General features: G+C 48.6%; 1 protein-coding gene across 2 annotated transcripts in view; it reads left to right on the forward strand.

Moving 5' to 3' along the window:
• APLP1 (amyloid beta precursor like protein 1) overlaps positions 1 to 18,471 on the forward strand; it is a 58,407-nt gene that overhangs the window by 7,316 nt on the left and 32,620 nt on the right. For both annotated transcript variants that reach the window (XM_087727856.1, XM_087727857.1), the window contains exons 2-8: positions 3,286 to 3,453; positions 7,061 to 7,190; positions 8,811 to 8,923; positions 9,842 to 10,020; positions 11,412 to 11,698; positions 15,437 to 15,567; positions 17,709 to 17,783. In XM_087727856.1, coding sequence (XP_087583982.1) covers positions 3,286 to 3,453; positions 7,061 to 7,190; positions 8,811 to 8,923; positions 9,842 to 10,020; positions 11,412 to 11,698; positions 15,437 to 15,567; positions 17,709 to 17,783 — 1,083 coding nt within the window. The remainder of the gene's footprint in view (positions 1 to 3,285; positions 3,454 to 7,060; positions 7,191 to 8,810; positions 8,924 to 9,841; positions 10,021 to 11,411; positions 11,699 to 15,436; positions 15,568 to 17,708; positions 17,784 to 18,471) is intronic.

The following is an 18,471-nucleotide window of genomic DNA, read 5'->3' on the forward strand; positions in this document are numbered from 1 at the left end:
GGCCGGAAGCCCAGCCTTCGCCATCTTAACTGGTCTTCTGGAAGCAGCACCTGGGAACTTCCACCCTTTGGAGAAGGGAAGAGAGGGGTGGGAGAGCGAGAGAAAACAGTTCCCAGTGGCACGTGGAGTGGAGGGCAGGGAAGGATGAGAGAAGCCTTTTTAGAGGCTTTTATGCTTTTGGAAAGCTTCCTCTTTCTCCCACCCCCACCCCCCACTTTGGAAGAGTCCACGTTGGGCCCTGTTGTAAAAGATTGGGAGAAAGATTGGGAGAAAGCAGGGTTGATCCTTCCTCCCTTCCCAGCTCACCAAATGCCAGGTTGGGGGGGAGGGGATGGGGAATGGGGGAGTGAGAAACAGAAGCAGGGATTAAAGCTCATTTATTAATCCTATCTCCATTAACTACTTCCTACCCAAATCCAACTCCCACCTTCCTGCCATCCCTGGGTGATTTTCAGAGCCAGGCAGACAACCCGACCCTCGATTGGAAATCCACTCCGCTCTTTTCTTTTCTCTTCCCTTTCTCTTTCTCTCCCTCCCTCCCTTCCCCAGCCCTGCATTTGATGTAGGGTCCAGTGGTCAGTTTTCCATCAAACCACAGCAGCTGCTTAATCACTTAAAGCATCAGCTTAGCCCTGAGATCCAGTTTAATCCAGGCCTGATTTCTCCTTTGCCCCTCCGTTTAAAAAAAAAAAGACTTCCATTAGGTGGTGGGCCCCGCCCTCTTTTCTCCACCATCCTTCCTGCCCCTCCCCAGGGGGGAAAAAAAGCCAGGTTAGACTATTCTCGTAGCCTGGATGCAGCCCACCAATTCTCCCTTGGATGCTTCCCACCTCTCTTTTAAGGATGAGGAACCGAGGAGGGGAGGGGGATTTCCTGATTTTTAAACTAAATTGTCACTTTCCAGAAAAAAGAGAAATGGATGTCCTGGGTGGAATTCAGCCCAGAGGTGGGAGTGGCAGGGCGCGGGAAAGAGAAATCAGCCAGCTACATCACTGCTTCTTTCTGGGTCACCGGCAGCCCTCAAAATTCCCTTTCCGTGGGGAGTGACCTCCAGGTTCTTCCCAAGGGTTCTCGGAGCCTCCATCCTTAAAAACAAAGGATGCATCTTCCCCCCCTGCATCTTCAAAGACTCTGCAATTGACGGCCTTTTCCAACCCACAGCCAGGATCTCTTTTACTGCATCCAGGATTTCAGCCGGAAGCTTTTCCTAGATTTGGCTAGCTGGCTGGTTGAGGTTGTGTGAAATGGATGCTTGGGAAGTCCTTGTCAGTCATTGTCCAACGGCCCCTCCTTACTAGCACTGAGGATGTTACCTTGTTTGGCTAATGAAACGTCTGCAAGAAATCAAGCAAGCTCAGAGGGCACCAAAAGACCCCACAGTACTCTTCCCCCCTCCCCTCCTCCCCACTTCCCCTCCCCTCCTCTTCCTCCCCCCTCCTCCTCCTTCTCCACTCCACAATCTCCATTCTCTTCTAGCACTGATGATACTACCTAGTTGGAATAATGAAACATCTGTAAGAAAACAAGCAAACTCAGAGGGCACCACAATCCTCTTCCCCTGCTCCCCTCCTCCTCTCCCCTCCTCTTCCTCCCTCCTCCTCCCAACAAGCAAACTCAGTGGGCACCAAAGACCCCACAGTTCTCTTCTCCCATTCCCGTCCTCCTCGTCCTCCTCCTTAGCCACTCCACAATCCCCATTCTCTTCTAACACTGATGATACTAACTAGTTGGGATAATGAAACGTCTGCAAGAAAACAAGCAAACTCAGAGGGCACCAAAGACCCCCACAGTCCTCCTCTCCCTCCTCTCCTTCTCTCCTCCTCCTCCACTCCACAATCCCCATTCCCTCCTAGCACTGATCATGTTACCTAGTTTGGGTAATGAAACGTCTGCAGGGAAACAACCAACCTCAGAGGGCACCAAGGAGCCCTCATGTCAACTCGGAGCTACAAATGTTCTCCTTGATTGGCATGGAATGGCTTGTTTCTTGCTTTGGTACGTAGGATGCAGTTATGGAAGAAACAGCTCTGATGCTCAAGTTCAGGCTCCTGTGAGAAGGAGGAGCAGATAGAGCTGAGAAGACAAGGACCCCCAACGGCTTCTGCTGCTCATGATTTTGCACAACCCATGATAATAGGCTAAATCAGGTTTCAATAGTCTTTGCCATAAAGAGGGATGTGGTGGCTCAGTGGCTAAGGTGCCGAGCTTGTCGATCATAAAGGTCGGCAGTTCTGTGGCTCGAATCCCCAGTGCCGCATAATGGAGTGAGCTCCTGTTACTTCTCCCAGCTTCTGCCAACCTAGCAGTTCGAAAGCACGTAAAAATGCAAGTGGAAAAATAGGGACCACAATTTGATGGGAAGGGAACTGCGTTCCGTGGACTTTCGGCATCTAGTCATGCCGGCCACATGACCACGGAGATGTCTTCGGACATCGCTGGCTCTTCGGTTTTGAAAAGGAGATGAGCACCGCCCTCTAGAGTTGGGAACGATTAGCACGTATGTGTGAGTGGAACCTTTACCTTTTACCTTCACTAGTCTTCCATAGCTTAGAATGCTACCTGCCTGGGAATCCCATGTTGTGGGAATGCAGCCCTTGCGTTTTGCCAACTCAGGCACCAGGATCAAAGGTCCCAACCAAATCCAACCACAGGTCATTGCCAGCATCGGGGCTGAGACGCTGCAAGCAGCTCTTGCTGGAGGGGCAAATAAGAGGAGTGGGAGCCTTGCGGAAGGAGGAGGAGAGAGAGGAAGAGGGTGGAAGGTGAGGTGAGGAAGAAAGGAGGAGAGGAGGTGGAGAAGGAAGGGCCGGCAAGTGGGGGTGGACCCTGTGAAGAGAAACAGTAGAGGGAAGGGGCTGGTTGATGCAGTATTCATTTCCATCTGGGAGCTGGTCTCCATGGCAACAGAGAAGATCTGGCAACTCCATTGGGAGCGGTTGCCACAGCAACAACATCCTGGTGGTTACTGGAGGAGGAGAAGCCAGAAAGAAAGATGGTGCAAACACAGATGGGAGGGGTGGGGTGGGGGGGGAGAAAGGCCGCCAGGAGCGAAAGAGCAGGTCGAGGTGGGGGAAAAAAAATTAAAGAAAGGAGCGGGAGGGAATTTGCTGAAGTGGAAGAGTCTCGCGTGACAGACGATGTCCTTCGGATGTCACCTTGGCTGCAGTCCGATCATCATCGCAGCCACCAGGCGTGACTGGCGCTTCCGCTTGGCGCTTTTGGCCGGACCTGTTGATTAATCTTTCCCCCCCATCCCTCTCTCTCTCTCTCTCTTTGTGCTTTCAGGGGATGGGAGCAGCCCTTGGGCCCACCCTCGGGACCCCACAAGTGGCCATGTTTTGTGGGAGACTGGTCCTCCATCTCAACGTCCAGACAGGCCGCTGGGAGCCTGATGCCATTGGCACTCACACCTGCTTTCGTACCACTGAGGAGATCAGGAGCTACTGCCAGGAGGTACGTACACACACACACACACACACACACACACACACACACAGAGTCATAAGCATGTCCACTCCCATCTTCCTCCCATCTCCTTCCAAAGATCATTTTTCTGGTCCTCTATAGCAGTGTTTCTCAACCTTGGTAACTTGAAGATGTCCGGACTTCAACTCCCAGAATTCCCCAGCCAGCGAATGCTGGCTGGGGAAGTCTGGGAGTTGAAGTCCGGACATCTTCAAGTTGCCAAGGTTGAGAAACACTGCTCTATAGAGCCGAGGTGGCTCAGTGGTTAGTACTGCAGGCCACTTCAGCTGACTGTTATCTGCAGTTCAGCGGTTCTGATCTCACCGGCTCAAGGTTGACTCAGCCTTCCATCCTTCCGAGGTGGGTGAAATGAGGACCCAGACTGTGGGGGGCAATATGCTGACTCTGTAAACCGCTTAGAGAGGGCTGAAAGCCCTATGAAGCGTTATATAAGTCTAACTGCTATTGCTAAGTACGTTCTCGACAATTGAGCGGGACAAAATTATTATTTTTTTAGCAGTTAGACTTATATACCGCTTCATAGGGCTTTCAGCCCTCTCTAAGCGGTTTACAGAGTCAGCGTATTGCCCCCAACAACAATCCGGGTCCTCATTTCACCCACCTCGGAAGGATGGAAGGCTGAGTCAACCTTGAGCCAGTGAGATTTGAACCGCCGAACTGCAGAACTGCAGTCAGCTGAAGTAGCCTGCAGTGCTGCATTTAACCACTGCGCCACCTCGGCTCTCCCCGTGGCTAAGCGAGATAGCTGTTAAGTGCACTTTGTCCCATTTTACAACCTTCCCGTTAAAGTCATCCCTGCAGTTGTCAAGTTGGTATGGCGGTTTGTTCAGAGAATCTGCCTTACCCCTCCTCCCCCCTCCCTGCCTCCTCGGTTGACCTTGCTCGTTGGAAGTCAGCTGGGAAGGTCGCAAAGGACGCCAGGATACTGCCACTGTCGTAAGTACATGCCAGTTGCCAAGCATCTGAATTTTGATCACATGATTGCAATGATCGTAAGTGTACAAAACAGTCGGAAGCCTCTTTTGGGGGGGGGGTTCCAACAACCGGTTCTCCGAACTGCTTAGAAAGTTAACAACCGGTTCTCCCGAATAGGTGCGAACTGGCTGAATCCCACCACTGCATCTAATCCATTTTTTTAAAAAAAATTCAGCCTCCTCTTGGTTAGTGCTTCCACCAGGCCTGTTCTTGCCTAATCAACCAACACCTCTCCCGTTGACAGTCCCAGGGACTCAGGAAACAGTTCACCTTCATTTCTACTCAAACTCTCTGACAGTATCTCCAACTGGGGTGAACTGAGGGGAAAGAAAATTCACATGTTCTGTAGGTAGTCCTTGAGTTACAACCACAATGGGCTCCATGTTGTAAGCCGTGAGGGTCATAAAGCGGTCCTATGGCTGACCTGATTTTATGATTGTTCTTTTGTGGCAGACGGTAGTTTTGCCCCCAAAACCCCCAAAATTGTTGATTTTCAATGAAATGGCTGTAAAATGTCACCCATAATTGTGAGATGCTGCAAATAGTCATAAATGTGGCCCGGTGAGTGAAAATATGGTCACATGCAGTGGTGAGATTCAGACGGTTCGAGTAGGTTTGGTAGAACCGGTAACTAACTTTTTGTACAGTTCGGCGAATAGCGTTCCTCCCCACGCCTGGCCTGAGGTGGGTTGCTGCCGGTTTGACCCAGATCAGCTGAACCAATAGTAATGGCGGCAGAAGGCTCCGCCTTCCTGCCCGGACGCCTCTGCGCATGCGCAGAACATTGTGAACACATGCAAGCACACGTGGGAGCGTGCCCAAACAAGTAGTAAAAAAATTAGCAACCCATCTCTGGCCTGGCCCCACCTTGCCCTTCCTCTCCCAGCCACTCCTCACCTTCCTACCCAGGCCCCTCACCCAGCTACTCACCCGGCTGGGAGGCAGGACCAGTAGCTGGGGTGGGGACAAGGAGTCGCTAGGAAAGGAGGGATCAGGCATAGCCAGGCATGACGAGGAGAGGTGCCCCTCAACGTGAGTGACGTTGAGTTGGCCATGCCCACCCAGTCACATGACCACCCAGACACACCTACCCAGCCGGTGATTAGGGCAGAGAACCATTGTTAAATTATTTGAATCCAAGCACCAACCACTGGGGATGGTCCACCCTTCGTAACTTCAAAACCAGGTCAGGCTTCGAATGGTTGCATTCAAAGAACTACCTGGACTCCTGTCCTCAAGAGGCCAAGTATTGTGCCCTCAACGACACTGATTGTGACATCTCACACTTATTGTTCAGTGCAAAGAAAGTCCCAAGACCCAACAAGAACTGAGCTACATGTTTGACTTAATTATTATCCAGCTGGGGTTGACTCTAAGCAATCATATAGATCAGGATTTGCCAACGTTGACAACTGTAAGACTCCCAGAATTGAAGTCCGCGCGTCTTAAATTTGGGGAATTCTGGAAGTTGAAGTCCGCGCATCTTACAGATGCCAATGTTGGCAAAACCTTATACATGGATAGACCTTCTAGGATGATCTTTGACAAAACTGGTCCTTCAAGTCCTCCAACAGCCCACCCACCACCACTATAATCAAATCCACCCACCTTACTACGTCTTCTCGTTCCTTCTATCTTACATGATTTATCCAAAATATGAATATTTGTAACTGATAATTAATACCTTAGATAAGAGCTCTGGATTAATACATCCCATGATCCCTTTGTTTGCTTTGCTGGCTATTTATGTTATTCTCGGGAGTATGCTCCAGCACCAAAATTCAGAAGCTTTGATACTCTTTCCATCCTGCTTCTTCAGAGTCCGACTCTTGCTTGCATAGACCAGACTAGAGTGTCAAAACTATTGCTTGCATAGCTCTGATCGTAGGTTTACACATCTCGTAGAATCGGAGTGCTTTTTCCGAGGACTTCCTTGTTAGGAAAGGGGGAGTCAGGAATTCCAAGTCTGCCATTCAGAGGAGCAATATGGAGTGTATCTATCCATCACCCTTTGAAATGTCTCAAGGGAGAATGACTTCCTAATATCAGGGTTCCAAGTAACACCACCCCTAACAAAAGAAGACTCCTAGGGTTGAGTTTCCTCAAAGTTCCATTTTATTAGAGATGTCATATTGGCACATCTGGGAAAACCCAAATCTGAAAGCTTCCAGGGTTTCCCCACCCAAATGAAAGTCCAAGTCCCTGCCCGGCACCCACATGTCCATCACATGATCCAACCAGGCACCATCCAAACTGGAGATGCCTCCCAGTCACCTCATCGCAGCTGCTGGGCAACACGGCCTTGACTTTCAAAGAAAGAATGTTATTATGGCTACATTTCATCCACACCAGAGGTGGGTTCCTACCGGTTCGCAACCAGTTTGGTGCAAAATCGCACGCACACCAAACCAGCAGTTAATGCTGGCAGGAACCCACCTCTGATCCACGCTCTGTATAATGCCCCCCACCTCCCAGTTTCCCACAGTAGCAAATGTGGCAGGCCTGAAATCCCACAGGTAAAAGATGGCTTCCAAGTCTTCCACATCTGTTTCTCTCTGCCCTCTATTTGATGCCCTACTGACGGCCATTTGCCCTGCAGGTATATCCAGAGCTGCAGATCACGAATGCGGTGGAAGGCACGCAGCCAGTTACCATAGACAAGTGGTGCAAAAAAGGACGTTCATCGTGCAAAAGCCAAATGCACATCGTGGTACCCTACCAGTGTCTTGGTAAGCGCAGAGTCCAGCCGTCTGACTTGTTTGCATCTCCAGTTAGGGATGATAAGGACTGACTTTGAAATTGGGAATGAAATCACGTGCCGTTGTCATTTTCCTTGCTCCTTCTGTTGCTTTGGGGGTGGGGGTTGTGCATTTGAAAGCACCAGCTTGAACGCAAGGAAAGTCTTACTACTGATAATTGCAAGGCCCCCTCCCGTCTCCCTCGGGAACCTTTTGGCAGATGGGGGCTCAAGAAAGATTAAAAATGTGTAGTGTAGGCCAGTGTTTCTTGCCCTCAGCAGACTTAGGATAGACGGACTTCAACTCCCAGAATTCCCCAGCCAGCACGCTGAAATTGGAGTCCACCCATCCTACAGCTGCTAAGTTGAGAAACGCTGGTGTTGATGCATGCCACAGTGTTATATACACTTAACTCTGATTCAGTGGAAATGAAAGTTATATGCACTTAGTCCAATTCAGTGGGACTTTATTTTTAAGCAAAAATGAAGAAGCTGCTATTGGTGCACAAATTGATTATGGACAAGGCGTCTGTGTCATTCTTTTCCAGGAAAAATTGCCATGGTGGCACTTTCCCCACTAAATGCTTATTGCATTACAATTAGAAAAGGAAGCCACTTGAAATCCTTCAATAGTTTAGGGTCTCTGTATCGGGGGCAGGGGGGCAAGGCAAAATGACCAGTGACAAGGAATTAGGAGTTGCAATCCAAACTTTGGCGCAGAAAACCCCAAATTGTTTATCTCTGTCATTAACATTAACATTATCTTGCAATTCTTGGAGTTTTCCCAATTTGGGGTTGCAGATAATTCTTTAACTTACCAATTTTCCAGGCAGAGATTTTAGAGTGAAGCTTATTGCTACAGATATTTTGGTCTTGACTACTTTGCACATGCTTTGAAGGGGATTTTGCCTTTTGTCAAATTAAACTTTCGTCCATCCCGATGAACCTTTGGCAAATTAATACTTTCCATGCTTGTCAGGCGTCGGGTCCCATAATTCCTGGCCATTTTGACTGGGCATTATGGTATTATAGTCACGATCAGACCAAATCTGATCTACAAAACCTCCTGCCTTCAAAACTGGTGCTAAGCTACTCATGTCTCTCTGGGGAAGAATCAGAGTGATCAAGTAGAGGAACTTGCAGCTTTCCAAACTTAAAAACTACTGGATCCTAGATCCTGGATCGTTGCTGGTTAGCATGGTCAAGGGTGCTGAGAGTTGTGGTCAATAAAAATCTCAAGAATCCCAAGAGGTGGGATTCACTTACCTTCACTCTCGGTTCGCAAATATGAGCGCATTCTTGCATGCATAGAAGGCAGTCTGGGCATGCACACCGCCTTCTAGGCATGTGCAGTGCTCACGCATTATGTCAGGATGGGTGGGCGGAGCCTAGCCACCACTACCGGTTCGCCCAAACCAGAGAGAACCAGCTGAATACCATCTCTGGTTCAGACCCTCCATTAGTGACACAAAACATGGGAGAACAGAGGAATCATTATAATCTTAACAGTTGTAGCCTCTACTGCCAGGTGTAGCTACAATAAATAGCTCCTTGATAGGACAAAGTAATAAACCCTTGACACCAGTACCTACTTGCTCTTCTCTTCCCCCAGTGGGCGAGTTTGTGAGCGAAGCACTTCTTGTACCAGACAAGTGCAAATTCCTACACCAAGAGAAAATGGACTCCTGCGAGACCTACTTGTATTGGCATAGTGTGGCTAAAGAGGTGAGTAACTATGGACTCCTTATCAACCGCATTCCAGCGTTTCTACTTGAGCCCATGGAAGTTAAAAGGGCTGGCAAGAAATCCAAAGGGATAAGGAGATTATTTATCAAGATCGTTCTGAATTGTTGAGCCCTTCTTTCAAGCATGGGTTGATAACGGGTTGCTTCGTTGCCTTCTTATTAAAGATCTTAAGAAGGTATCACCGTGAGATAAGCACGGTGATCATGCCACAGTCTAGGAGAAACCACAGAACAGGGGTGTCAAACTCGATTTCATTGAGGGCAGTCTTAATGGGAAAGGGGGTACGGCTGGGGTGGGCGTGGCCAGCCTGACACCACTCATGTCGGGGGCACATGGAGATGGAGATGGGGGTAGGAGTGGTGTGGTGGCCTAGAGGTGGAGCCCTTGTCTCACAATCAGGAGGCTGCGAGATCCATCCTAGGTAGTGGCAGATATTTATATTTGTGGGCTCCAAGAGAAAATATCTGCTGCAAACTCCATGTAGGCATCAGGAAGGGCATCGGGCCAGTAAACACTCAGCTCCATCCAGTCATCCTGACTCCACCCCGATGCAAGAGATTACAGGGTCATGAAAAGGGGGGGCAAGGAGACGGGGGTAGAATTGTATTTTCAGACGTGAAAGATGCTGTTAATATAGCTTTATAATAAAGTAGAATTAGCTTATCTGGTCACGTCTCCAGTCTGGTCTACCCAGTAAGACTTGACAAGTTTTCACAGCATGCAACTGTGTTAAGTGAACGATACTTTACTCTCACGTCGGTTACCTGAGCTCACATGATAAAACTCAAATGTATGGCCTAGGTCTACATGGCACTCTTTCACACCGAGTCATGTGAAACAGTCTCTGGGTGTTGCACTGCAACACATTTTAACCTTGTTCATATCCCCCCCTTCCAGGCCTGCAGTGGTGAACATCTTGAGCTACACAGCTACGGCATGCTACTGCCTTGTGGAGCCGACCGTTTCCGAGGTGTGGAGTATGTGTGCTGCCCCTCACGCCCGCCAGCCATCAGGGTGGAGCAAACTACGGAGGGTCCCCCGGTGCTTGCCCACTTAAGAGAGGAAGCCCTGCGCAGGTGAGCCGATGAGTTTGAGCAGATCCAGCTGCCTAGGAAGGTTCCACTGAGGCCAAATCTTCCCCCTTGCAAAGCGTATTTAATAGAGAATGTTCCTGGACCTGGATCTTAAAGGGGAAATCTGCAAGGAAGTGTTTAGATACATATGTGTGCATATATGTATGTATCAGTGGTGGGTTCCCAATAGCGGTGCAAACGGTACGGTGCAACGGGGCCAGGCAGCCATCACATGAACGCGTGCAGCGTGGGCGCATACCAGGGGTGGGTTTCAACCGGTTCGCGGCGGTCCCCGCAAACTGGTTGTTCGGCGAACCCGGAAGTAAGTAACTTCTGGGAACGGCGAAGGGCCCACCCGCCCCCTGTGCTCCTTACCCGGTTTTGACGAGTTCTGCACTTCCACGCATGTGCAGGACACATACAGCGCCTGCGCGATCCTCCAGGAGCAGCTGGAGCATTGCACAGACGCTAGTATGCATGTGTGCACTGCGCGCGTGCACGAGGACGCCGCCGGCCCCGTTTCAACCGAACCGGTTGGAACAGGGTGAGAAACCCACCCCTGGTGCACACGTGCAAAGCATGCATGCCTACTTACCGCCCATGATGCTCCAGCTGCTCGGCGGAGCATTGTGCATGCGCTGTACACTCCATGCGGGTGCGCGGAAGCCCCAAACAGCTCAAATACTGGTAAGGAGCGTGAGTGGGCAGGTGGCCCCTCCAGAGCACTGTACCGGAACGGTACCTAATGCTCCCGGCAGGCACTGGTACGCCCATACTGGGGCATACCGGTCGTAACCCACCACTGGTGTGTACGCATACGGTTTATCACTTAATTAGCACAAAATTGAAGAGTGGTGTCAGGGCCTGGAGGTGGAGCTCTCGACTCCTAATCAGGAGGCTGTGAGTTCGATCCTAGGTAGCGGCAGATGTTTCTCTCTCTGGGCACAATGAGAAATTATCTGCTGTGAACTCTGCATTGGCATCAGGAAGGGCATCCGGCGAGTAAACACTCAGCTCCCTTTTAGTTGTCCCGACTCCACCCCGATGTAAGGGATTACGGGATCATTAAAAGACAAAACAATAGCACACAATTGACGACACTGCTCCTACAGGAGTATATAGTTCAGGGTTTCTCAACCTTGGCAACTTGAAGGTGTCTGGACTTCAACTCCCAGAATTCCCCAGCCAGCAAATGCTGGCTGGGGAATTCTGGGAGTTGAAGTCCGGACATCTTCAAGTTGCCAAGGTTGAGAAACACTGATATAGTTGAATAGGAATATTTTCCTTTTCCCAGGGGGGAAAAGTCTCTCTGGTCCCTTTCCCCTGTTCCTCAAATGCATCTTCTTGCTTGATGGACTTGTTTGCGATCTTAACTCGATGGATCTTTTCTTCAGCAACAAAGTACCGACAGGGCGTATTCCAACAGAGGAAGAAAGCTTGGAATTGGAGGAAGACAGGAATGTTGATGAAGAAGAGGAAGAGGAAGTGGAGGAAGAAGAAGAAGAGGAGGAGGAGGAGGAAGAGGAAGAAGAAGAAGAGATTCCTGGAGAGAGTGCTCCTGACTCTAACCGTTTCCGTACTGCCTGGGATGACTATTATGTGGAGCCAGGATACTACGATGACAGCATCACTCAAACCACCATCACCACTACAACTCAGACCACAGAAGAAGATGTCAAAGGTAAGCAGTGGAGGGAAAGATCCATCTTTAGAGTCAACCTCATAGAGCACCTTCCAAGGTCCGTGTCCTTTCTTGCTCTTCATTACCGTCTCAACCTCCCAAGGGAGAGACCGTATCAACGCAGAGAGAGAAGGGCAGCCTCTAATGCTTCTCTGGAGGACCACATGGTTAGATTAAATGGGTAAACAGGGGAAACATCATTTTCTAAAACCGTTTTGGCCTCTTGAGAGCCGCAGAGGGTGTTGCTGGTGATTTCATGGTCCCCAGAAGCAACAAAAAAAAAAGGTTTGTTTTGTTTGATGGATTTGAGGTTCGGTTATCCTCAAATGTCTCCCTAAACTTAAAAAAAACTGTATGCTCTGGGACTTCAAAAGAGGAGAGTATCTGAAGGCATAGGACAGGGGTATCTGTCAGCCCTTCTTCATTCACAAATCAGGAAAGAAAACCACCGGACTCCATTTGTTGAAATCAAGTGTACTTTTACTAATTATAAATGAAAAGAAGCGAAGCTAAGCTAAGTCTGATTATTTAGGCAAGAAAGCAAATAATATATTGTATAATTCATTCCCCTCCCCTTGGCATCCCGTATACAGTCCAATTATAATTCTCCCAAGTGTCAGGTGTGAGATGCCAAAAGGCATCACCAAGATGAAATGCTGGGCCGTTGGCCTTGGCGGGAAACACTCCTCCTCCACATGCGCAGTAAGGTGGTCAGTTCAAAATCTAGAATCTTCCTCCAGCACAACAATGATTCCCCACCCAAATACCATGCCCCCCCCTCCCCGTTTCAATGGCAGCTGAAGCAGTAGCAAAGCGGAGGCTGACAGTATCAAACTCAAGGGCTGGGGACTGGATCTGGCCCACAGGGTGCTTAGATCTGGCTCATGGGGCCACCCTGGACTGGCCCGTGGTGCCTCTGCCACAGTGGTGGGATTCAAATAATTTAACCACCAGTTCTCTGCCCTAATTATTTCTTCCAACAGCCAGTTCACCAAAGTGCTCAGAAAGTTAGCAACCGGTTCTTCCGAAGTGGTGCGAACTGGCTGAATCCCACCACTGCTCTGCCAGTGAAAACGAACCTCGGGAGGGCTGCAGGTGGACGGCCTTCCCGAGCTCCGTTTTCGCTAGTAGAGGGTTGCAGGAGGCCGTCGCAGCTGAAAACAGAGGTCAGGAGCCTGTTTTCCCTGGCAGAGCACTCGGGCTACCACAGGCGCCCCCGACACGAGTGACGTCAAGCTGGCCACGCCCACTCTGCCTGTCCTCAAGTCAAACACAACCCTGATGCAGCCCTCAATGAAGTCAAGTTTAACATCCCTGCCATAGGCAACGGTTACAAATCTGTGGATTACAGGCAGTCCTTGATTTACAACCATTTATTTAGTGGCCATTTGAAGTTACAAGAGCACTGAAAAAAAGGGATTTATGACCGTTTTTCATGCTTATGTCCATAACAGCATTCCCATGGTCATGCGGTGAAAATTCAGACATTGAAAACTGCTATGTCTTCATGATAGAAAGTAATGTGCCAGGATCATGGGATCACTTTTTGTGACCTTCTTACAAGCTTAGTCAATGGGAGCAGCAACACCCCTGTGGTGATTCACTTAACAACTGTGGCAAGAAGTGTCATAACACGGGGTGAAACTCACTTACTGTCTTGCTTAGCAACAGAAATTTCAGGCTTACTTGTGGTTGTAAGTAGAGCACTACCTGTGCATCCAGAACAGGGGTGTCAAACTTGATTTCATTGAGGGCCGCTTCAGGGTTGTGTTTGACCTGGGGGGGGCAGGGGACATGGCATCATGACACCACTTGGAAGGGCCCCTGTGGTGACCTGAGCACTCTGCCAGTGAAAACAGGCTCCCGAGCTCCGTGTTCATCTGGGACGGCCTCCTGCAATCCTCTGCCAGTGAAAATGGAGCTAGGGGGGAACCACACGTGGTCCTCGTGAGCTCCGTTTTCGGCTGGGACAGCCTCCTGCAACCTTCTGCCAGCAAAAACAGAGTTAGGGAGGGTCTCACGTGGCCCCCGCGAGCTCCGTTTTCACTGGCAGAGGCACTGCGATCAGGTCCTTCACTATTTCCAGGGCAGCCCCGCAGGCCATATCTAAGCACCCCATCGGCCAGTTCTGGACCCCAGTCCTTGAGTTTGACACCCCTCATCTAGAAGAAGAAGAAAGACCACCCTATGAAGACTATTAATGATGAAAGAAGACCTTTGGCATTTTTCTCAAGGCTTTCTCAGAACTTTGAGACAATGGCAGCCAGGGCAAAATCAAAGACAGATCAAAAGAGAGAGGAATATAGACCCTGAAAAATAAGGACCTCTGGGGCACAGAAAGTAGAGAGGCAGGATGCCAGCTACAACTAGGTTGAGAAAGAAGGAAACGCTAAGCTGTTCAGCTGCTTCTCTGAGTGCCCATCACCTCCTCTTCTTCACAATGGGAAGTCTGTTTTGCAGAGAGCACTGAACCTGGCTCTCCCTGACACTAAGGGGTAGATGATGCTTAGAATCAAAGCCTCGTTCAGAGGGGGAAATGAGGGGGCTCGCGTGCTTTCCTTCCATCCTGAAACTAATCACTGCGGGATGCTGTGCCCAAATAGATTTGCACGCCTGGACGGTTTTAAATATTCGAGATAGGTGACTTCTGCAGGGTCAGGCGTATTTTAAACAGAGGAAGCAGATTGCGGGTACTTTGCGTGCTTCGGAATGCAAATCCATCGGATGTCAGGCTGCTGCAGAAATTGGGGACCCACCGAGGAGAGTAATTGAATCTTAATTATATTCCAGGAAGAGTAGGGATTGCAGTTGAATTTCTGAGCAAGGGAGAATCCTGTTCGTAATTACACTGAGCCAGATCTCAAACCTTTCGCAAACGCTTGCAGTTCTGTCCTCTCTCAAGGAGAAATTGGATTGTCTCTTATACCGAGCCCTCATCGTGTCCGTCAATAATGGATGAGTGTTTACATTCTCTGCATTCCTAGGCTCCCTTTTAGATAAGTCCGTGTTTTTTTTAGGCTGGATTCACTCACTAACTGAGCCTTGGTATATAGCAGTAGCACTTAGACTTATATCAAGGTTGACTCAGCCTTCCATCCTTCTGAGGTCAGTAAAATGAGGAGCCAGATTGTTGGGGGCAAGAGGCTGACTCTGTAAACTGCTTAGAGGGGCTGTAAAGCACAGTGAAGCGGTATATAAGTCTAAGTGCTATTGCTACACTGCGTCATAGTGCTTTATAGCAGGAGTCCCCAACCTACTCATCCATCCGTGGAGTAGCATCAGACCACAGCATACCAGAAATCAGGCCACACAAACAAGTGAAGCCCCATCCATGGGATGCAAGCAGCATGCAAAACCACATCCCGCCGGTCCATGGAAAAGTCTCTCTCCACGGAATCAGTCCCTGGAGCCCAAAAGGTAGGGGGGGCTGTTTTACAGCCCTCTCTAAGCGGTTTATAGTCAGCCTATTGTCCCCAATAATCTGGGTTCTCAGTTTGCTGACCTTGGAAAGACGGAAGGCTGAGTCAATTCTGAGCCAGTAAGAATCGAACTGCTGGCAGTCGGCAGAATTAGCCTGCAATGCTGCACTCTAACCACTGTGCCGTCATGGCTCTTATATAATCCTTTCCATTTGTTGTTGTTGTTCCAAAACATTTTAAAGGCAGCAGATTATGTTATCTCTGCTTTAAGACCGATAAAGCATGGCCTTGTGTAACATGACTGCTGCTGTCTATACAGTGACCCCAACCCCTCGCCCTACGGATGGAGTGGATGTTTATTTCGAAATGCCTGGAGATGGGAATGAACATGCCAACTTCCTGCGAGCCAAGATGGACCTGGAGGAGCGGCGCATGAAACAGATTAATGAGGTAATGGCTGGACAGACAGGAAGGAGGATTTGTTCAGCTTGCAGATACACAAGCTTTCCTTGTATGGTTCAGTTGGATGACTTCAGATCACACTCACGGGGCCATCAAAGAATCTCTCTCAACAGATTGCACCCTTACAATGATGGGGACGATCTATTTCCTTTAGAAATGATGGATGTGCAATATAAATCATATTGATTTGTAGGAGCCATGTCTAAGTCTTCCTTCCTTCCTTCTTTCCTTCTTTCTTTCTTTCCTTTTTTCCTTGTTTTTTCTCTTTTTTAATTTCTTTCTTTCCTTCCTTCCCTCCTTCCTTTCTTCTCTTTCTTTCTTTTTTCTTTCTTTCTTTCCTTCCTTCCTTCTATCTCTATTTCTTTTCTTTCCTTCATTCCTTCTTTCTTTCCTTCCTTCTTTCTTTTCCTTCCTTCCTTTTTTCTTTTTTTCTTTCTTAATTTCTTTCCTTCCTTCCCTCCTCCCTTCCTTCTCTTTCTTTCTTTCTTTCTTTTCCTTCCTTCCTTCTCTATTTCTTTTCTTTCCTTCATTCCTTCTTTCTTTCTTTCCTTCTTTCTTTTCTTTCCTTCTTTTTTCCTTGTTTTTGTCTCTTTTTTATTTTCTTCTTTCCTTCCCTTTTTCTTTCCTTCCTTTTTTCCTTGTTTTTTTCTCTTTTTTATTTTCTTCTTTCCTTTCTCTTTCCTTCCTTCTTTTTCTTTTCTTTCTCTCTTTTACTTTTTTGTTGCTTCCTAAAGAATTATTCCATGGGGGGATAGTTTCCATGTTTTGCAGATCAGGGATCAGTTGTTATTTTTTAACTTAAAGTTCATATCAGAAGAGATCAACGTTGAACCACTATTACAAGTTAACAGTGTCAGCAGTGAAATTGGTATTTTTCTACTCTGGAGGTTTTTAAGAAGGGAGTGGAGCGACCGCCTCCCATGGATAGCTTATTTGGTTTTCCTACACATCATAGTTGATAGTTTCCTGCATATCATAGATAGTTGAACAAATGATCAGCTCCACAGTTCTATAAGTCCATGAAAACGGCTTCCTGTTCATTGCTCAGGCAGATAGTTCTCTCTAGCTTTGAGAGATTGGGAATCAGGATCTAATGGCTTAGTAAAATTGAGTCACTATGCAGAACAGTAATCAATGTGCAACAAGGAGAAGACCATGCTTAATGTCCCAAAGGTACTTTTTCAACAGGCAACTGGACTTTCTGGTTCTTCTTTGAAGACGTTTTGCTTCTCATCCAAGAAGCATCTTCAGCTCCCACCATCCAGTCAGAGCTGAAGATGCTTCTTGGATGAGAAGTGAAACGTCTTCAAAGAAGAACTAGAAAGTCCAGTTGCCTGTTGAAAAAAGCACTTTTAGGACAACCGTGGCTGAGGTTAGAGACAATGGCTCAATGGCAGGGGGATGGAAGGATAGTCAGTACTAGAGGTGGGTTGCTCCTGGTTCGGCCGAACCAGTAGTGGTGATTTATCTGGCCTGGGTCGCAGAACCAGCAGTGACTCAGGCTGGCCATGCCCCCGAACTGGTTCCCCGGTCTTTCTGCTGTTGCCAGCATGTTTCTGCACATGCACAGAACAATTTTCAGTCCACTGAGCATGCACAAGCAACGCAGGGAGGCTGCACACGTGAGCGAAGCGAAGCGGTACCAACTTGTACAGGAACCCACCCCTTGGTTAGTATGACCATCAGAACTAATGAAGCTTCTTGGATGAGAAGCGAAACGTTTTCTTCCTCAAGGAAGAAAAGCATCTTTGAGACAACTATGACCTGGATGATAAGAGCCAAGGTGGCGCAGTGGTTAAATGCAGCACTGCAGGCTACTGCTAGATCAGCAGGTCAGCGGTTCAAATCTCACCGGCTCAGGGTTGACTCAGCCTTCCATCCTTCCGAGGTGGGTAAAATGAGGACCCAGATTGTTGGGGGCAATATGCTGACTCTCTGTAAACCGCTTAGAGAGGGCTGAAAGCCCTATGAAGCGGTATATAAGTCTACTGCTATTGCTATTGATTGAGAATCTCCCCAGACAACAGAAACTGCTTTTCCGGAAGCAATTTCTACAGCAGAAACCCCTCCCTGTCCTTTTCTTATTATAACATAACAAACACCACTGTTCTCCTGTTATGATTTCACAGGTGATGAAGGAATGGGCTGAAGCTGACAACGAAGCCAAAAACCTGCCTAAAACAGACCGGCAAGCACTGAATGAGGTGAGGTTGGCCAACCATCCCATGGAACTCCCTTCCCTTTGTATTTTAATGTTTGTTTTGGGGAAATTTATAGTATAGTATAGTAGTAGTATAGTATACTTTATTTGTATGCCGCCCTTTTCCCTGAGGGGACTCAGGGCGGCTCACATTTCAGGGGGAGGGGAAGACAAACAAGTTACAACAAGAAGACAGTACATTGTTAAAAAAAAAAAAAAAAAAGCACAACAGTCATACCATTCGGGTGGGGTTAAAGTCATTAGCCCCAGGCCTGCTGGGACAGCCAGATTTTAAGGGCAGCGCGGAAGGTCTGGAGGGTGGTGAGGGTCCGGATCTCCACGGGGAGTTCGTTCCAGAGGGTCGGAGCAGCCACCGAGAAGGCTCTCCTTCGGGTAGTTGCCAGTCGACATTGGCTGGCTGATGGAATTCGGAGGAGGCCTAATCTATGCGATCTTATTAGTCTAGTGGAGGTAATTGGCAGTAGGCGGTCTCTCAAGTACCCAGATCCAATACCATGAAGGGCTTTGTAGGTGACAACCAGCACCTTGAAGCGCACCCGGAGATCAACAGGCAGCCAGTGCAGCTCACGGAGGATAGGTGTTACGTGGGTGAAACGAGGTGCACCCACGATCCCTCGCGCGGCCGCATTCTGGACCAGCTGAAGTCGCCGAATGCTCTTCAAGGGCAGCCC

The sequence above is a fragment of the Thamnophis sirtalis genome, unplaced genomic scaffold (genome assembly GCF_051295495.1).
Source record: "Thamnophis sirtalis isolate CommonGarterSnake01/CBP01778 unplaced genomic scaffold, rThaSir2_p1.2 scaffold_13, whole genome shotgun sequence".
Taxonomy (NCBI): Eukaryota; Metazoa; Chordata; class Lepidosauria; order Squamata; family Natricidae; genus Thamnophis; species Thamnophis sirtalis.